General features: G+C 39.1%; 2 protein-coding genes across 2 annotated transcripts in view; one reads left to right on the top strand and one right to left on the bottom strand.

Moving 5' to 3' along the window:
* Positions 1–1,109, bottom strand: part of MRPS27 (mitochondrial ribosomal protein S27) — a 46,569-nt gene extending 45,460 nt beyond the window's left edge. The window contains exon 1 of the mRNA XM_065860850.2: positions 959–1,109. Coding sequence (XP_065716922.1) covers positions 959–1,022 — 64 coding nt within the window. The 5' untranslated portion in view covers positions 1,023–1,109. The remainder of the gene's footprint in view (positions 1–958) is intronic.
* On the top strand, positions 1,095–15,576 carry PTCD2 (pentatricopeptide repeat domain 2). Its single transcript, XM_065860848.2, has 10 exons — positions 1,095–1,212; positions 3,409–3,501; positions 5,150–5,279; positions 6,105–6,222; positions 6,878–6,956; positions 8,028–8,119; positions 11,294–11,407; positions 12,960–13,034; positions 13,848–13,961; positions 15,267–15,576. Exons 1-10 carry the CDS (start codon positions 1,107–1,109, stop codon positions 15,489–15,491), a joined length of 1,146 nt encoding a protein of 381 aa, XP_065716920.1. The 5' UTR covers positions 1,095–1,106; the 3' UTR covers positions 15,492–15,576.
* The last annotated feature ends 3,107 nt before the right edge of the window (positions 15,577–18,683 follow it).

The raw sequence follows: 18,683 nt of genomic DNA, 5'->3' as shown, positions 1-18,683 counted from the left end.
AATTTCTCTGCTTATCATCCTTTTGACATACAAGTATACAAATATATCCAGCTCTGAACACCTTTGCAAATTTTTGCCAAAAAGACCTGATACACCAAATTCCACAGTCAGAATGCAAGAATATGTACAACACTTCACCAAACAGCAAAGTCAGAAAGAGAGGTATTTTTGTTTTGTTGGTGGGATTGTTCCAAAGCCATCTTTCATCATGTTGATAAAAGGTGCGCACAAAAGATCTGGGGCTTTTTATAGGATAAACTTCCGTATGCTGTTTTGCAGCTAAAGTTGCCACTAAGAAGTGTGAGGCTCTAAAGAACTATTTTCTAAAGCAGCAGCAACTGTCTGCACAAAGGTGCTTTGCTCAGGTGAGCTGTAAGCCAGGTTTGAGCTCTTCACTGTGATTCCCTGTGAGCAGCTCCAGTGCCAGAAGGACAGAGACACGGGCACCTGGAAGCGGCACGGAGACATTTCTACTCGGGGAAGCTGAAAAGGCACAATAAAGTGGCCCATCATCACCACGTTTTCAGTAAACATTAGCGAGTTCTGCTCTTCTCGAAGATCAGGATTTTTGGAAAAGGGGCTTTTCAAAAACATCAGCCTTGAATGCACCGCTGTCACCTGCGCTGCCCGGCTTTGCCAGCGCTGCCGTGGGTCTGGCGGCCGCCATGCAACCCCATGTGACTTCCCGCGACCCCGAAACGCAGCTAGCAAGCTATGAAATTAGTAAGCTGGAATATCTATTTTAAAAAAATAAAATTAAGACTATTCTCCCGCACGGCACGGTATAGACAGCCCGTTCTCAGAGCCGCCTCGCATTTTATGAGTATCTACCAAAGCGAAGGGAAAGCCCCCGCGCCGCACCCCGGCCATGCGCACGCTCCCCGCGCCGCCGCCACGGCCCGGCCCCCGCCCCCCCGCCGCAGCGAGCCCCGCTGTCGCCTGCCAAGGGACCACCGACCTGCCGCAGCGCTGAGGGCCCTCCCGCTCCAGAGCACGCCTCGCCGGAGCACGGGGGCGGCCATGGCACCGAGGCAGAAAGCGAGGGCCGGCGCGGGGGGAGAGGCCGGGCCTGCGAGCGCCCCGCCCCCGGCAGGCCCGGGCGCAAGATGGCGGCGGTGCTCGTTGGCGGCTCCCAGCGGGTGGTGCGGGAGGCGGTGCGGCGCTCGGCTGTTCGCCCGCCCGCCCCGGGCTGCTGGGGCTGCGCGCCTGCAGGTACCGCGGGCTGTGAGGCGGGGGGGATGCCAGGCCGGGGCTCTGGGCTGCCCGCCGGCTGGGGAACCCTCCGGAGATCTACAATTCCCGGCGGCCGCTGCCGGTCTTATGCCTGACGGGAGTTGTGGTTCGGAGTGCGCCGAGGGAGCTTGGGACCGGGCCCGCGTGTGCTGCGGCGGGCAGGCCGGGCTGGCGCGGGAGAGCTGTCCCGGGGAAGGGCTGGCAGCAGCATTACGCCATTTATCCCGTGCTTGCCGGCGGCTGGATATGAGCCACTAGAAAACAAACATACTTCATAAATGCATATTTATTCTGGCAGAGTGACAACGTCATCCAGGCCGTGGGGGGTTTGTCCGTTTAGGGCTCCGTCAAACACCTCAGAGATGTGAAGATCCCCCCTACATGGTGCTCTGCCCGCTGCTCTTCTGTGGCCTGTCTGAGGGGGCTGGGGTGAAGCAGGCGGGTTGTTGAAGTTCTCTGGGATGGCCTGCACTAATTGTATGCGCTAGTAATCATATCAGTTTCCCTCCTTAGTCCTCTAAGGCTCTCGTATTTGGTTTTGCACTGGTTTGCTTCTATAGCACTGTGAGATCATGTAGGAAACAATTATTTTGCAAATATAATAGACTCAGGCAGGATCTCTCAGCAAAGCAATTTTTTTTTAATAACGATATTGCAACACCGGGTGTTCTACCTAAAGGTGGGCACACATAATAGGGAAAAAAGCCCCTGCTTATATCCCCCCAAATCTCAACCACAATTTAGCTCCCCTGTTCACCATTGGTTGGGTACTTCAGGGTTTACAGACTACCCTATCACCTGCCTCAGTTTACTTACAATACCTTCCCCCTGAATTAACTTGTAAATACAGGTATCAGTATGTATACAGATATCAGTATATATTCTGGGAAGAGATTGTGTTTTACATTAAGGATTCATAGTCTGATGTCTCTCGGTCCTTCTCCCCTGCTGGGGCCAGGTCCTCAGTTACGTAAAAACAGCAGTTCTTTGTTAAGCATTCCTTACAGTTCAACTTTAAGGAGGTGGTAGAATTGAGCTAATTGAGTTCAAGGAGGCTAAAATTCTGCTTCCCCAAGCTCTCTGCTGACACTGCCTGTGACCACGGGATGTCCCTGCAGTGTGGGGAGCCAGCATGATTCCCACATCAGCTCCAGAGAGACCCAGGACTGGGTTGGTCTTTCAGTGTTAGACCAGCCGAGAAGGTCTGTGGGAAGTAAATGGCTGGGAAATCCAGGCAAATGTCATGCTGAGTGACACGTTTGTTTACCTGTTGGAACCGTTTCCATTAAATTTAATAATCAAAAGTGCTGTTTAATGGATTTTTTTCTTCGGATTTTATGAAGTGTGTGATTACCGTGCTTCACTTGTATAGGAAACAAGTGGCTGGTTACATTTTGCTATGGAAATGCAAACTAATGTAAACTAATACAGGGACTCTCTGTTACAAAATCATGGATTGCAAATAAAAATCTACTGGAGACCTGGTTTTGTGACAGCAAAAACTTCACGAATAGCACCTCCATGATGCTTTTGTTAAAGAAGGTTACAACACAGTACAGCTGACATCAGCACACAAAGTTAATTTTGAGATTCTAAACTCAATGACTGTCATAACTCTGATGTCTGTTCTGTACCAGAACTTTGCCAGGTCTCCTGAGTGTTACTACAATGCAAATAATAAACTTTATGTTTTTTTCCTTTTGTCTTCCTACTGCATTTGGAGCTTCCAGAACAATGTATTCTACAGTAGTGGGGACAGCACGTGTGAAGAAAGGAAGCTGTGCCACGGTGAATTGTGGTGAACAAAAAGATGACAAGACAAATCCTTATAAAAGCATGAAAGCGGGGAAAGATTTTATTCTTGTGCAGAATCCTCTTGTACCTTGGCTATGTGAAGAGGAATGGTGCCTCTATTTTTTTATTTGGACATCAAATAAATATATACTTTTTCATCCTTGTACACATTAACACTGGAAGACTGTGACAAGAGTGCTTGAGTTTTGTTGTTAGTGACATGAGCAACTGCAATTATTGCAGTCTTTTTTTAGTGTCATGCTGCTGGTTGTCTGGCATCACACAGTAATTAACAGCAGTAGTTCATAAATGTGAAGTTCAGTAGTATTAAAACAGACAGTGTGATGTAAGACTCAACCTTCCTCTTCCTTTTTCTGGTAGGGAAGCGGTATCTGCTAACAGAAGATGATATAAAGTTGCAAGAATTTCAGCAGATGAAAGTCACAATTATAAAAGAAGTCCACGGCAATAAAGGTATTAGTATTTATTTCATAATCACCATTCTCAATTTTAGCATGAGTCCTAGGAAACAACATGGTCAAGTCATTATAATATGACACAAAATTGACCCCATTTAGAGGAACAACTTAAGTCTTCCTCTTGCAAATGTTTTGCAGCTAAAATTATCAGAAGATCTGAGACTTTGTAGAATGAAACAATATTAATTATGCTGTGTTAGAAAATGTGGAGAAGCTTTCAAGTATTCAAGGTGTTTACGTAAGACCTGGGATATTTGTGTCCTTCCTTTTCCAGCTTTGTCAGATAGTCTAATATGAGATACTCTTCTGGTCTACTGATCTTCCTTCAAATATGACAGCAGCAGAGAGAGTTAATACAAGGTCTGATAGCTGTTTAACTGTCCAGAGAAGGACTATGCCAATAATTCTCTTTTAACCTTCTCTGCAAATTGAGTTATCTTATTCTTTTAGCTTTTTCTCCTTTTACCTAATGTAAGTTCAGAGTTATGCATGCAGTTCCAGATGATGTATGTATACTTAGAATATGAAAAACGAGTTTAGCTTTTCCAAACTAATGGAGGAGCATTTTTTTTTCCAATGGGGATTTTGTCATGCTGTTTAAAATGTATGCAAATTCCTTTATTTAAGTAACATAAGTATTAGGTAAAACTCAGTTTCCTGCATGTTTTTGATCATATACAGGTGTTCCACTGATAGGAATTTACAATTGTTCCGAAGGATGTAGTTAATTTAAATTTTTTTTGTTTGGCAAGGAAGAGACAAGTAATCCAATTTAGTTTTATATAAACCAGTTTTCTGGGACAGAGAGGGAGGTAAAGTCAATGTGACAGTTTTTCTATATTAAATAAAAGTAAAATTTAAATCAGGCAAGTCATAATGTTATTATATTTTGCTGTAATTATGATGTACTCATATTGGGGATCATTCATCCTGTATGTGAGATACATTGACTTTTTTGCCAGGGGTCAGTCACTCTTGCTAAAACAGGTGTGTAGAAGCCAGACATTTGGCTTTACATGTCACAGCTGACCTTGTTTTATAGAAAATAGTAGCCTCTGAGATCTGATCAAAACAATGTGCTAAGCACCTATTTCTGTGTATGTGTGCATCATTTCTGTACTCAATGTTTACTGTAATACTTGAAAGATAAAAAGAATTAATTAAGGCTAGTAATAAACTTGTTTTAGAAATGGAAAAAGCAGTAATAACTATTGTTATACAGACTATATAATAGCTATTATTTATTATAGTTACAGTGCAACTATTAGCTATAATAGTTACACTATTAACTACAACAGTTAAACAATTGCCTTCAGTAGTTATAATAAGTTATTATGTGTTCTTTACAAATAAAATGGGTTTTAAATTTCTGTGCACCTTTGAGCACATCACAAACCTATGTATGTGTGCTTATATGTACATATGAGCATTCTTCTGACTTCACAGAATTCAGCCTTGCATGTTAGTCCTTAGTAAGGACTTGTATTTGCATGTAGCAACAGATATGCATCCAAAATGCCTTTTTCTTGATGAAAAAAACAATTTTTCTGCTTCATTGAATCTCTGTGTTTCTAGGCACCAAGTGTGCAACACAGGTAACGGAATTGTGTACAGACTGCTGCTGTAATGTGTTTTGTTTTCAGATCCGTATTTTAAAAGTATTAAGGAAAAATTAAAGAAAAATGGAATTATTCTCAGAAATGAATTAAAAAAATTACTGCATTTATGTCAGACTTCATCAGATGTGGAACTAGCCAGAAGAGTTATTTACAGGTATTTTTAACAATCCAGGTAACACTATTTTCTGTATTTACTTTTTTTGCTTCTATTAGATCGTGCCAGGTTATGCCTGTAGTTGAGAGCTTGCTCTAATTCAGTGGCTGTATGCATAGTTAATCCCTTAAACTAAGGCTGTATTTTAATTTACCTTGGTTCTTCCAACCCTTTAGAGACTCTCAGATCAAGCTGTGGGAGCAAAGTGGTGTTGTACTGCATGCAGAATGAATGGTGAGCCACATAGACACATAATCTCTCAGCTGAGGGGTAGTGGTGTGTTCAGTGACTTCTTCCAGGCAAGACCTGCCTGGTTGTAAGCCAGTCTGGACCAGCAGTGGCAGGTCAGGAGGTTTCATGAATGAAAGCCTTCCCAGCAATTACAGTGTGGAAGCTATAAAGAAGCAAGTGAAACATTTTGGTATTTTTTTTCTATTTATTTTTCAGCATAGGAAAGGAAAAATTGAGGTATCTTAGCAGGTATCGCTGCTAAAGCAGACTGCTGCAACTTGTGCTATTGTTCTGTGAATAGAAGGTAAAGTAGCTGGGAATTTTCGTGGCAGAGACCCATTCTATTACTAATCCTATGCAGTTTACTTTATTGGAAATAGAAAACATTAAATATTGCTAGTTAATTTATTAGTTCAATCAAAACAGTATTTTTTCCTTAAAATTAATCTCCTGTTATCTAAATGTCTTTGACTGGTGCAGATAGGAAGTGTGCCTCTGCCATTGCACATATACATCTTGTTGCCTATTTAAAGCTGTTTTCCCTTGACAAATTCCATGCTTTGTGTGATTAACTTTTCTTAATCTTTTCGATAGGTACCATGAACAGAATGGAATCACAACCTTACAAAATTTTAAATTTGGACCCCTCTTTATGAGGCTATGTTATGACCTGGACCTTGAAAGACCTGCAGTAGAACTTATCAAAGATAAGGTGATACCTCTATATATTTTGAAAATTGTTATTTTTATTAGTTCAATAGGAATAATTGGTATATTATGCATGAGCCGTGTGTGAACTCATAGACATGAAGTATATGTGTTGCAGTAGCAAGAATGTCTGTAATGTTAATGTAAGAATTCAGATTAATGTGGTTTTATTTAAAAATAGCAAAACTGTAATTAAAATAAAAATAGATGCCAGTTTGACTGATACATTTGTTATTGTACTTCTCTGTATTTGCATCATTTGAATAAAAAGTATTGATTAAAAGCTAATTCCTCAAATTAATGCAGCTGATGTGTTTTCCTGCATCTGGTGTTGCTATGCTTTCAGCTCTCTGGTGGTGGTACTTTATCCCAGAGATATTGTTAATCAGCTACAGGCTGTATTTCTGCTGAGATTTTGGAGTTGCCCTTAGTCAATGACTTCCACTTGCATGAACTTAGAGGTTGCAATCTGTTATTAAAAAATATGATAGTGGGAATCTCTGGGAAATTTGTGTTTATTTTTAGTGAGCTTTTGACCATATTGATTCACCAGTATTGTAGAGGTTACTTGAGAAAGGGAGAGTTGGGGTACCCAGAGAGTGAAATGTTGCTTACTGCCCTAACTTTCTCAACACTTGCTTTGTATGTTTCTTCTCCAGAATTTGCGTGGCTTTTTCTCAGAAAGTACATCGTTCCATATTCTGATGACTATGTTGTTTAAAAAGGGCCATTATGAAAGTAAGTACTGTGTTTGCTAAGGCAATTGCATTTTGAGGAGAGTGCTTCTTACTCTGTGTGTGTGTATAACTCTACATGTTTCTAATGAATGTTGTGGATTGATTATGGTTTTAGAGAGCCAAACATCATGTAAATTGATGTAGATGTGAATGAGCTGGACCGTAAAAGTTGAAGGCTCTATCTGTTTCGTAGTTCCTATGGAATTCTTACCATCCTCAGTTGCATAGAATTGTGGTTATACGGGGGGACTCGTTTCATGAAGTCTTAACTTCTCTTTGGTTTGTAATTTCCCATAGCTTTTTGGTTTTCTCTATTCAAAGCTTGTCTTACATGTTTTTTGGAACAATAAGTTCTTCAACAACTTTTTGGCAATTCTGTGTTGGTGTCAGAGCAGGGAATAGTACCCTTTTTCCTTTGATAACAGAAGCAGACCATAGTCTTTGTTTGGTGTGTCTTATTAGTGTGCCTACACAGAGTGGCTACTGCAATAATTACATCAAATGCTTCAAATCAGTTGTCCCTTTGTAAGGATAAGGGGGAATCACCTGACCTGACTGAAAAGGCTTTCCATGATAAAATCTTAAATGAAGTGTGGAGTAAGCTTTTCAAACAAATTCCTTTGTCTGAAATTTGTTGAACAGACAGTGCTGGGTCTCTTGATGCGTGGCAAATCTAAGTCCAGCAATTGTCCTAGGAGTTAAGACTGAGCCACTGTAAAAATAACCTGATCAGAGTTTGAATGCGGTGTTGTGCTGTAGTGGAACGTGTATGTTATTGAGAAACTGTTTGATAGTTTGCCTCAAATGATGGAAGGTTTAATAATGTGTACAAAAACTTGCTTTCTGGGCAAGAATGAGAGTGGCTTTGTCAAGTATCCAGAGTTTATTTACGTTCAGCTGACCCCAAATTAAACCTTTTAAAATGTATAATTAAAAGCAAACAACAACAACAACCTATTTCAGTTTTGCATTTTTATTTACTGAGCTCATACTATGTTGAAATCTTTTTTTCAATTACTAAATATACAGCCTTAAAGTTGTGAAGTGAGTAACACTACTGTATTTTTGACAGGTGCTTTGGAAGTTCTGATAGAAATGAAAAAACAAGATATACCTTTCAACAAAGAAACCTATCTACTTGCATTTGCAATATGCTACAAACTGGTAAGTACTTTCAATTCACAAGATAAAAATGTACTTGAGATACCTTCTCTATGTCTTCCCTTTTTTTTTTATTTTAAAATTTCCCTGTGTTCCCAGTCATGATTTGTTATTGAGTGCAGATATTTTAGACATATTTAAGTCCTATATTTCTTCATTGTGTGTGACAGGGTGCACATACATAGCTTCCCATACAAACTAATGTCACAAGGCAAATCTCAAAATATTATGTGGATATAAGCACTAAGGAACAAATTGGAAAGAGCCTTTGATTAGCTGGTAGTGTTCTTTCTTTGTGATCCATGCATCTCTTGAGACTATACTTTGTATTTGAGTCTCAGTATGGGTTTTATAGTCTGGCTTCCCTAAGACAGAGCATATATGATACATTCTGTTTGTCAGACAACTTCCATACATTTCTCCCCTCCCTCTCCAAGTAACTTTGAATGATTTCTGTAGTTGCACCCAAATTTAGTAAGGATTAGAGTTCTCAAAGGTAATTTGTTCCTACATTCCTGATGAAAATGGGCAGCTGAGTGTGGAAAAGAAACCTGAATGAATGCCTTCAGTGAGAGACAGGCTGCCCCTTGAGCTTAACTGTATTTTTAGCTCAGAGAAAAAGAGCATTAACGCAGTAAGAAACTAGGCTACTTAGATTCTACAAGTGTGATCTTCCGCTCCAGGTTTGAAGCAGTTGTGCAATTTGGAATATTAACATGGGCTCATCCCAAACTCAGTAGGAGTCCATTCTTCAATTTCCCCATGTTTTCAGGAAGAAAGACACTAGCTGAGGAAAAATTATACCACTAGACTAAACTTCCTCAGATTTCTCAGTTAAGTATATAGTGAAATTGAGTACCTGTGTGATGAAAATGAGGCCTAAAATGGTAGCTCTGCTGTAATTTATGTGGTGCTTCTGAAATTCTCAGTTCTAATGAATCAGGGCTGCCTTCTGGTCAGGGGGAATAGAAAGCCCTGTGACTTTGGTGTTTGAACAGAGGGGCAGTAGACAGGGCTGAGAAAGAGCTATGGAGTTGTCTGCTGTTAAAAACAGCTGGAGTTGGATGGTTACAGTCAATTTAGGGATGTTGCCAGTTCTGTGTAGAAGGCACCTTTTCTAGACAGTTATGAATGTACGAAGACTCTGACACTGTGCTACAACCCAAGTTTATAAGCTGGTGTTTGCTACTAAAATCCACTGAGGCAATATTTACCACTTCAGGGTTGCTCTTTGGTCCATACTGCCTGTATTCACAGAAACCCACTGTGTTTCTCTGAGCACTCCCTTTGGTGTAGCTTCTTCCCTAAAATCTCTGCATGGTTCTTTCCATGGCCTACTGTCAAAGGGCATGTGCAACAGGAGGAGGTTCCTGAGGCTTTTGTTTTCTACCGCTTCTGCCCCTACCTATATTTTCGATAAAGAATCTGACCTGTCATTACTTTTTTAGTGAATTGATAAAAAGAAAGGGGTAGTTATTCTAAACTGCCACCCAGTTGTTTTAACAACCACAATGAATTTGTTGGGGTTTCTTCATTAAAATAAAATATTATCAATAAAGCAGCAAGCTGTAGTAACCCTTTATGCGCAAAAGAGGATTAGATGGAACTCTTCCAAAAGATTAATCTGTTGATTCAGCTTTCAGTGGTAGGAGGAAAAAACATGAAACTCAAAAGTGGTTTTGCTTATCATGCAACATAAAAAAAATCAGAAAAAACCTTGAAGGAAAATACCTTCAGGATGCACTACTTGAATACTGGAAATAATGATGTTGGTATCATTAAGACCAGTGCTGGATTTTTGTCACATTAATTTTTGGTTTCTTTTGAATAACCATGACAGAGATCAGTATGAAAAAATGTACAAGGCTTAAAGCTCTGATTATTGCTAATGGATAAACAAAGGAATTAATGTTTAATCTTTGTACTCTAAAACACATCTGGGATGTTTTAAATCATTGCAAGGCACTGCTTTCTCTAAGGTAACAGATGGTCCTTCTTTTAGTGTGGGAAATGGTTATATGCCTTTTGATGACAACAAAACATATATGCAATAATAATCAACCTTGTGATGGTCAGAATGTTTCTGGAGAAAAGGAGGCTGAGGGGAGACCTTATCACTATTTACAACTACCCAAAAGGAGGTTGTAGGATGGAGGGTGTTGGTCTCTTCTCCCCAGTAGTAAGTGATAGGATGAGAAGAAACAGCCTCAAGTTGCACCAGGGGATTGGATGTTAGGAACAATTTCTTCAGAAAAAGGGTTGTCCGGCATTGGAACAGGCTGCCCAGGGAAGTGGTGTAGTTGCCGTTCCTGGAGGTATTTCAAAAACATGTAGATGTGTCACTTAGGGAGGTTTTTTGGTGATGGACTTGGCAGTGTTACATTTATGGTTGGCCTTGATGACCTTATAGGTCTTTTCCAACTACAATGATTCTATGTTTCTAAGGTTCTCTTTTGTTTGGGTTCCAGTCAACTCTACTCATGATTTCCAGTGTGAAGAGCATTGTTTTTGAGGGTTGTTGGTTTGTGAGATAAAACACAGGTAAACTCATTGCCATTTGGTGTAGACTCCTATTGAAAATAGTCTCAGCGATAATGCAGTTTCTGTGTTGGAAAACAGGCAAATATGTAAGCTGCTTTGGAAACACCTTGCAATATTTAATACATAACAGAGTCTAAAAATTGCAGAATGCTCAAATTCACACATACGCAGATTTCTTTAGTGTAATGGTGCTGAGTAGTTCAATGTTTAGAAAATACTGATTTTCATTAACTACCTGATGTAGGTTTCAGAATAAAGTAGGACAAAAAGTCAGCTTTCTTGATGAGTCAGGAATGATTGGAAAGTAGAAAGGAAAGCATCTGTTAGTTTTACAATACTGCCAGGCTTTCAGCTCTCGTAGAAGCCAAAACAGTTAGGAAAATATGTAGTTGATAAAATAACAGAAGTTATTTTTATCTGCTTCTTAAGTCTGTAGCTTTGATTATTGTATTTTGATGTTGTGTTTCCCAAGAAGTGCTGCACAGAATCTGCTTGGTTGGTTTCAGGTATGGATTGCCTTGGGGATCTTACAGTATGATGACTTCCGAATGCCTTCTAAAAGTAATTGCAATTGCCTACAGTCCTTTCAGATCACAAGAATAACAAGTGTGACTTAGATTTGAAATTTCTGTGCAGGACAACCTGGACTCTTGCAAAATCTCTGCAAAACTGCTTGAAGAAGCACAGCTAAAAGGTGACACATTACCACTGCGAGCATTATGCTTTGCCATAGCATCTGCTCTGAAGCAGGTACAGTACCTTTTGTTTTGATTTGTGCCTGTATCGTGATAGTTTTACTATAGTAAGATAGTCAGTGGAAGGAAGCTAACATAGAGGAAGCATAACTGATCTATGTGGTAACTTTAAGTACTAGAACTTTTAGGCCCCTAAAAGAGTAGGATTATAGACAATTCCCACACAAAATGAATGTGGAAATTCTGAAATTTAAACTTATGTCTTGATTCTAATGCACAGGGATTTTGTGCTAGTGACAGTCACATAAAGAATATTCTTAGAAAGAGAGTTGGGCCAGCGGGTTAGTCGTACCCATGGACTCAGTCCTGCGGATACTGCTGTTTCACAATTGTTTTCGTTAAATAGTAATTTAACATATAAGCCAAATCAGCTCTTTAAAATAGTTTATTTAGGGAGGCAAACTCAAAGGCTATGATGTGTATTGCCCTACTGCCTTGGATATGGCCTTTCTCCACAACGAGTTTCAAGGGGAGGTTTTTCAATACCTCATGGGCCTAAGCAGTGATATGAAGAGGCTGTGAGGCAGTACAGGGTGAAAGACTGAGCAGGAGGATAACGGTTAGGAAATTCTAAAGTCCAGTATTTCCTCTGTTGTTAATTTGTGTATACAGCTTGAGGAAATTCTGAATCTTTTGTATTTCATATCTAAACAGAAGTCAGAGGCACTGTAAGAGCTAGCAATTAGATATTATTAATGGATTTTAATAAATTAAGTAGAATTGTTAAAATGTTCTTATGCACTCTGTGGTCTTTTTGCACTGTCTCTGTGAACAGGGACACTGAACAATAGCATCGTTCAAGTTAGTTCATTCATGTGCATGATGGCATGACAGGGCTTCTCACTGGCATTGAGGTTAAAAAACCAAAATTTCTGTCTCTGAAATACCATGAAACATCCGTGATGCTGTTGCTTTAAGTAAAAATCAGTTAAAATTCTTCTTTTACAAACAGAATAATGTTCCATGTTACATTTAACTATTCCTTAAGCTGTATGATCTTTGACAGTACATCTTGCTGTGAGTAAAATGTTTCCTGATCACATGTAACAGTGGTTGGTCTAGTAAATGTCAGTGTAACATTTACTGTCTATACAGATCAGTTGATGGCATAAATACAGTACTGTAAATGTGAATCTACAAAAGGTTGAAAAGTGCTGGGCATTATAAATACCTACATTAATATATGCTGCACTTCATTTAAGTATTCTGACGAGTGCCAAATGTAGGATGTGTGTAGATCTTTTATCTTTCAGGTGCTCTCATGCTCAGTGTTGGTTATGTGCTTCCTCTCCCTGCTGATCCAAGGCAGGGAGGACTGTCTGATATGATTAGGAGTCAGAAGACATGGGAACTCCCCATAGTGTGAGGTGTTCCTTTCACAGATTGGAAGTTGTTTGGAGTCCGTGGGTCTTGGTGAAGGGTTTCTAGATGCTGGTTTGTGATTCATTGAAAAGTTGTCAAAGACTGTTTTTTTCTTGAACTTTTATTGTGAAAGTGCATCACACGTGTTTAGCCATTTTTTAAAATTATTTCTAATTCCTTCCTAGAATGATTTAGCCCAAGCCAAATTTTATTGTTCCCAGATAATGAAAACAGAGAACAAACTGTACAATAATCTTAAAGTAAGTATGCTTGCTTTATGTTGAAGTCTTGCAGAGAAGTATGCTATACTGGACAAACAACTCCAATATACAAAGTAACAGAAGGCGAACTTACTTAGTACCACAGGCATGTATCAGTACTGTTGCTGAGGTTGTTTTTGAGCCAATAGACAATTTCTGTCAGTTGGATGACTTACATTCTGAATTGTTAAACACCCTCCACCCTTTTTTAAAAATTGCTTCTTACTGTAGATAAGAATTGGAAGTAGACCAGTTCTACCTCTGTGGGTATAGACCTGTGAACCATTCTTAATTATGACATAGTGACTTTTTGCTTTTTGCTACATGAGATTTGAAACAACAGGGCTCCAAGTAAATGCCTGCCTTAACTATGCTCGGCACACTTCAGGCCTCCTTCACCCCGATTAACCTTAAGCACATATGTACATACAACAATTTTTTTCTGTAGTTGCTTGGTCTACAACCTGAAAGAAAATCTTCTTCATGTGCCCTGTAAGTGACCTTTCTAAGCTATGGAAAAACTGCTTTGTTCAAGAACAGCTAATACAGCTGCATCAGAGGAGCTCTGCCTCCAGGCTCACCTTCCTTTCCAGGTGCCAGCTGTGGGGAAAAAAAAAATTAAACAAAAACCCCACAACTCTGTGGAGAGTGATCATTCCCTCTGCTTTCTTCATGAATAATTGATTTTTTGTCAGCACAGCGTGTAGAATTTTGTCTTGCTTTACTTCATGTCTTCCTCAAATACTTTTTTTTAAAATTTGCATTCTCATGATGAGTGCTGTTTGTGTGGTGTTGTTTTATTTTATTTTTAAGGTTCTTGTCCAGCTCAGATCTGGTTCACTAGAAGAAGTAATAAAGACATTAGAGGCAGCAGTGGAAGTAGATACTCCTCCCTTTGTGAAAAAGATTGAATTTTCTGAGCAGGTGGTAAGTCCACAGGAATGAGAGGTGGTCCACAGTGTTTGAGTGATGATGATGGTGGTTCAGCTACAGAACTTCACCCTGCTGAAGTTGTTTGGGTTCTGATACATTCAGATGCCAAAGCAGCTGGCTGGCTTTCTGTGCTGTTGTCAGGGCACGTAGTTGTCCGCTTCCCTTTTTTTATTGTGGATCTTGCTCTCAGTTAAATTTAATCTGAATGTCGATGAAGCATTCCCTAGTGGCATTAAGTAGTTTAATCCCTTTCCTTCTATGTTATTTTAATTTGGTGAAAAAGTGAGAATAAACATTGGGCCACAGTGATATTGTTAGCTTGGTCGTACTTGCGAAGACTTGTGATGCTATGCAGGGAGGTGTGATATGGGAAACGGTAACTTTTGCTATTTTACTATAAAAATAGCTTTTATAGTATTGATCACTAAAAAGGCTTCCATCAAAGTGCATATATGCGCCTGTCAGCTTGGCAGCATTGCTGCTGCTTTCCCTGAAACGTTTTATTGTATTTATTTTGAACATCTCTGTAGAATAAGGTATTTTAGATACTTATGCTTTCACTCCTGCCTATTAAACAAAATGCATAACAGATATGCAAAATAAATACTAGGTACAAGGGGGACATACCTTTCAAAACATAACTGCTATGTTGAAAATGGATTTTTTTTTTAAGCAGCATTTCGTTTTGTAAATTCATTGGAATAAAAGTTGCATGTGTCAATGTTGCAGTTTGGTTTTGTTTGGCAAATGGGTAACAGACACTAATAAGAGTAAGCATTAGTCCTAACCCATTCCTTCCACAAAATGTTATTGATCAATAACAATTTTGAAGAGATTTACTTATACTTGAGCTCATATTATGTATAGCATACAGAACTTCTCAGTGTTTGATAGTCTGTCTTTTATTGATTTATACTGTACTGTACCTTTAGTGTGATACATAATAATGATTAGAATTGTGCTGATCTGGAAAGTAGATTCCAGGAAGCAATTATGTTTCCTGGGTTTACATAGAAAATAATTGTGTTAGTCTGTACTACAGCTGAAAATAGGCCTGTACAACTTCGAGGACGTTTTAAATATAATAAACTCTCTGTAATAGGTATCCAGTGCATTTCTGCCGTTGTCTGGTGATGTATAATGTGTGCTGCTTAAAATACTGTTCTTATGACTCATTGCATTAGCCGCATATCTTAAGTTGTGTACTTCTTTTTTCTTTGAGTGACTGCTTGTCTTCTGGTGATTTTATGAGGCCTTCACTTGCTGAACTGTAACAGTCTGTCATTTTCCTCTCCCTAGCTGGCTACAATCAGGGAGAAGATGGAAGAAAACCCCGACCTTTCTGCCAAATTAGGAGATGTTTGTATGAAACTACAAGCTTCAGGACGGATAACCATGTGCACGCTGGAAGACATGCTTTTCCAGATTCCTAGTTCAAAGAAGGCCTCTGCAAAGCTTTTAAATCACAAGCAATTGGGATATCATGCTGCTAAACCACTTCAGTCAAATCTGTTAGTGGAATAGTTCAATATTTGATGGCAAACTGAACTGCTGCCAGCATCTCTTAGAAGCCAGGTTCGAATAAAATGTCTTCTCCCCTCCTCTACAATGAGCAATTGTCTTAAGTTGTTTGTGTGAAACTACATTTGAAATACAGATCATGCAACTTCCATGTTTCAATTTTGATGCTAAAAACAAGCCATGACAGTGGGTATTTTTGTGTTGTTCAGTGATGGAGTAATAGAACAGTTTGAAGTTTTCCCTCAGGCACTTAAATTTTCCTGTGCTAGATGTCCTGATGGAAGTAGAACAAAGTAGAATGTGTATCTGACTTGACTTCTGTGGTTCATGAGAAGAAAATCCACTCTTCATCAGATTATGTTCTGACTGAAAGAACAGATACAGTCCAAAAAATAGATAAAGGAGTGTGGACTTGCTTTAACTGTTTTATTCAAATTCTTTACATCTCAAGAGAATAAGAGGAAGGCAGGCATCTTTGGTTCCCTTTAATATCTGTCTCTTCAGAATCAATATATTGGTATGTTTTTTCATATCAAATGACATCATGGAAACAGTATGGGAGGTTGCATGGTAACCAATTGGTTGTTTTCTTGCTTGAAGGAGTTTCGTGAACAAAAGTCAGAGTCCCAGAGTGAGTGGCCCCACATATTATTTCCTTCAAGTTTCCTGATATTAACCCTCCCAGGATAAGCAGACATTTATACAAATTTGAAACTAGGTCCTGGATGGTTTCATAGAGCAAATACAATAACTTTTTTAGACTAGAGTTACATATCATCTGCATAATTCACTCATACATAGAGCAAGTGATCACAAGAACAGTGCAAAGAAGCTTCATGTTGACCCAGCTTTAATAACTCCAGGCCAAATGTGCTTGGTTTGTGTAGTAAAAAGGTGTTTGTAACTATGAGTTCTGCCTATCCAAAAATCTCCTCTCATTCACCATCTGGAAGGGAAGGAATTGGAAACAGTTGTACCTTGGCTGGCACTCAGGTACTTTTGGTTTATTTAGGCGTATGAGTGATGGGCCTGTTGATACAGAACTTAGCAGTCCTGTGAGCACAAGAAAAGATGGAGCCCAGCTTGATATTCTCTGAGTTGCATTACCTTATCTCTCACCTCTCTTGTATTTTTACTTTGTCTCTCCCCCTCTCAAACAAATCTCAGAACTCAAAGAATTCTTTCTGGGGATGGATCTATGCATGCTATATGAAACTTTGTTGAAGCCATTGTGTTACTCTGAAGAAATGAGCCCATCCAAGCAGAAACACATCTTCAGCCATCAAAGCAAGCATGGCTAGAGCAGGTCAGGGGTTTTCTTCTGAGGCTCTAACACTGTAACTCATTTCTGTCACCAGTGTGTCTTATTAATATTAAAATGCACAAAACTGTTGTGCAGTGAATGGAATTTCATGCAAGTGTAAGTGAAAAATAATTTTAATTTTGTATCACATTTTTGTGAAAAGTGTGCACACTTTATATGAGTGGTTGCATAGACTAAACTGCTACATGCGTTAGTCTAAAAACACAGGTAATTACTTGTTCTTTAATATGGTGTGGAATGTTATTCCACACATAATTCTGGAGTACACATTTTTAACTATTTTCCCTCAGTTGTAAATTCATTTTAATTCTTACTATACAAAATGGACCCTTGAGTAATCTTTTATCCACAAATAAATTTGGTAAATGATTTCTAAAGCCTGCTTGCAGTGTGGCAAGGATTAGTTTCATAAACCTTAAGGGAGTAAACTACTCTTCAGTTGCTACTATCAGGACAACTCTTTGATGTCAAACTAGGGTTTTACAGACAATAGAAGATAGTTTGACCTAATTCGCCCGTTACATAGCAAATACATGAAGTCAATTCTGTTTAATTTCCTTATTTGGCACTGTCAAACTTTTAATTGCAAGAAGTTGGTTCATCCTAGGGCTGAGATGCACATGTTTGTTTGATCTAATCTGGCTTGTTTAGGTTCCTGACTGAGGCCATATCCTACCTGCAACTGAAGTAATGATAACATGTATTACAATTCACTGCCAATAGACCTGATGTTTTCCATGCTTTGTTCTTGTGGCTACTTTTCTTGAGGCTGATTTACTTAAGTGAACTATTAAGTTGATAATTTGTTTTAAAGAAACATCATTTCTTTATCTTGAGGGAGAAGGGGGATGCACTTAAATAACTAACAACATCTCAGTAGAAAAAGAAAGCAGGGACCCAAGAAGGATTAAAGGGTAGGTTCAAAGAAACACAGAAAAAAATTGGTCAGTTGAACACTAGCATATTGAAGATTGCTCTGGAAGTGTCGTGGAAGACTGGCCAAACATTTTCCCATAGGAAAAAGGGTAGGAGAAAAGAGCAACTTCTAATATTTACAAACAAAGTCTTATTTGCTTCATACAAGTTGCACAGAGGCTTTTTAATCAGGAAAGCTTGGATTTGAATGCATCTTTATAAATTTACATTTTCGTGCATCGAGGTCCTGAACACTCTTTTTTGTGCAGCAGAATCTTTAGTCATGTGCTTAGTTTGATGTATTTAGGTGTCATTTGCTTCTGGTTTCCCAGCACCCAAGATCAGGAAAACACACCTGTCTAAAGTCAAGCAAATACTTACAGGATTTGCTGCGTCGGAGTGGCTGGAATGTCAAGGGCTGAGTTACTAGAGAGCACCTCTTGCAGACAGCCTCAGAGAGCACATTGTGCATTATGTTATTGCAGCTGGTGGAGTGAGTAATTCTACTTCACTCATATGAAGTTTTAGCCAAGGATGAACCTTGAAATTAAGGAGAAGCCAACAGTCTGAAATTCAATTAATAGGTTTTTGGTTTTGTTTGAACAATCTGGAAACAAGGCATTTGCATTTCAGAGAGAATTGCTGGATTTTTTTCTAGGATTCACTGAAAGATTTGGGTACTGTTATGTGGAAGGCTGTTTATCATATTCATATTCAAATACTCTTCCTGCAATAAAATTAAATGTGAGTTTTGTGGATGTCCTTGCGCTCCAGCAGCTTTTTGGAACAGTAATTGAGGAGACAGTAGGTGGCGTTTCTTGATCGTACTTTCCTACCAATGTGATTTCCAGGGATAAGTTGTACCTGTAGTATCAGTTAAGTAAAGGCATGGCAGAATTAGTGGTTTGTGCTATGTTCAATGCACGCCATCTTAAAATGGGAAATCCAGGCATTAG

Source organism: Patagioenas fasciata, chromosome Z (assembly GCF_037038585.1).
Source record: "Patagioenas fasciata isolate bPatFas1 chromosome Z, bPatFas1.hap1, whole genome shotgun sequence".
Taxonomy (NCBI): Eukaryota; Metazoa; Chordata; class Aves; order Columbiformes; family Columbidae; genus Patagioenas; species Patagioenas fasciata.
Note: the sequence above shows the minus strand (reverse complement) of the source record. Positions and strands in the feature narration are given on the sequence as shown.

What these genes read in the sequence shown, in the direction of transcription:
- PTCD2 (XM_065860848.2), top strand. Translation starts at nt 1,107, where the DNA reads ATGGCGGCGGTGCTCGTTGGCGGCTCCCAGCGGGTGGTGCGGGAGGCG. An exon ending in CTGGGGCTGCGCGCCTGCAG is followed by an intron (nt 1,213 to 3,408) that starts GTACCGCGGGCT and finishes TTTTTCTGGTAG; the next exon opens with GGAAGCGGTATCTGCTAACA. An exon ending in TAGCATCTGCTCTGAAGCAG is followed by an intron (nt 11,408 to 12,959) that starts GTACAGTACCTT and finishes ATTCCTTCCTAG; the next exon opens with AATGATTTAGCCCAAGCCAA.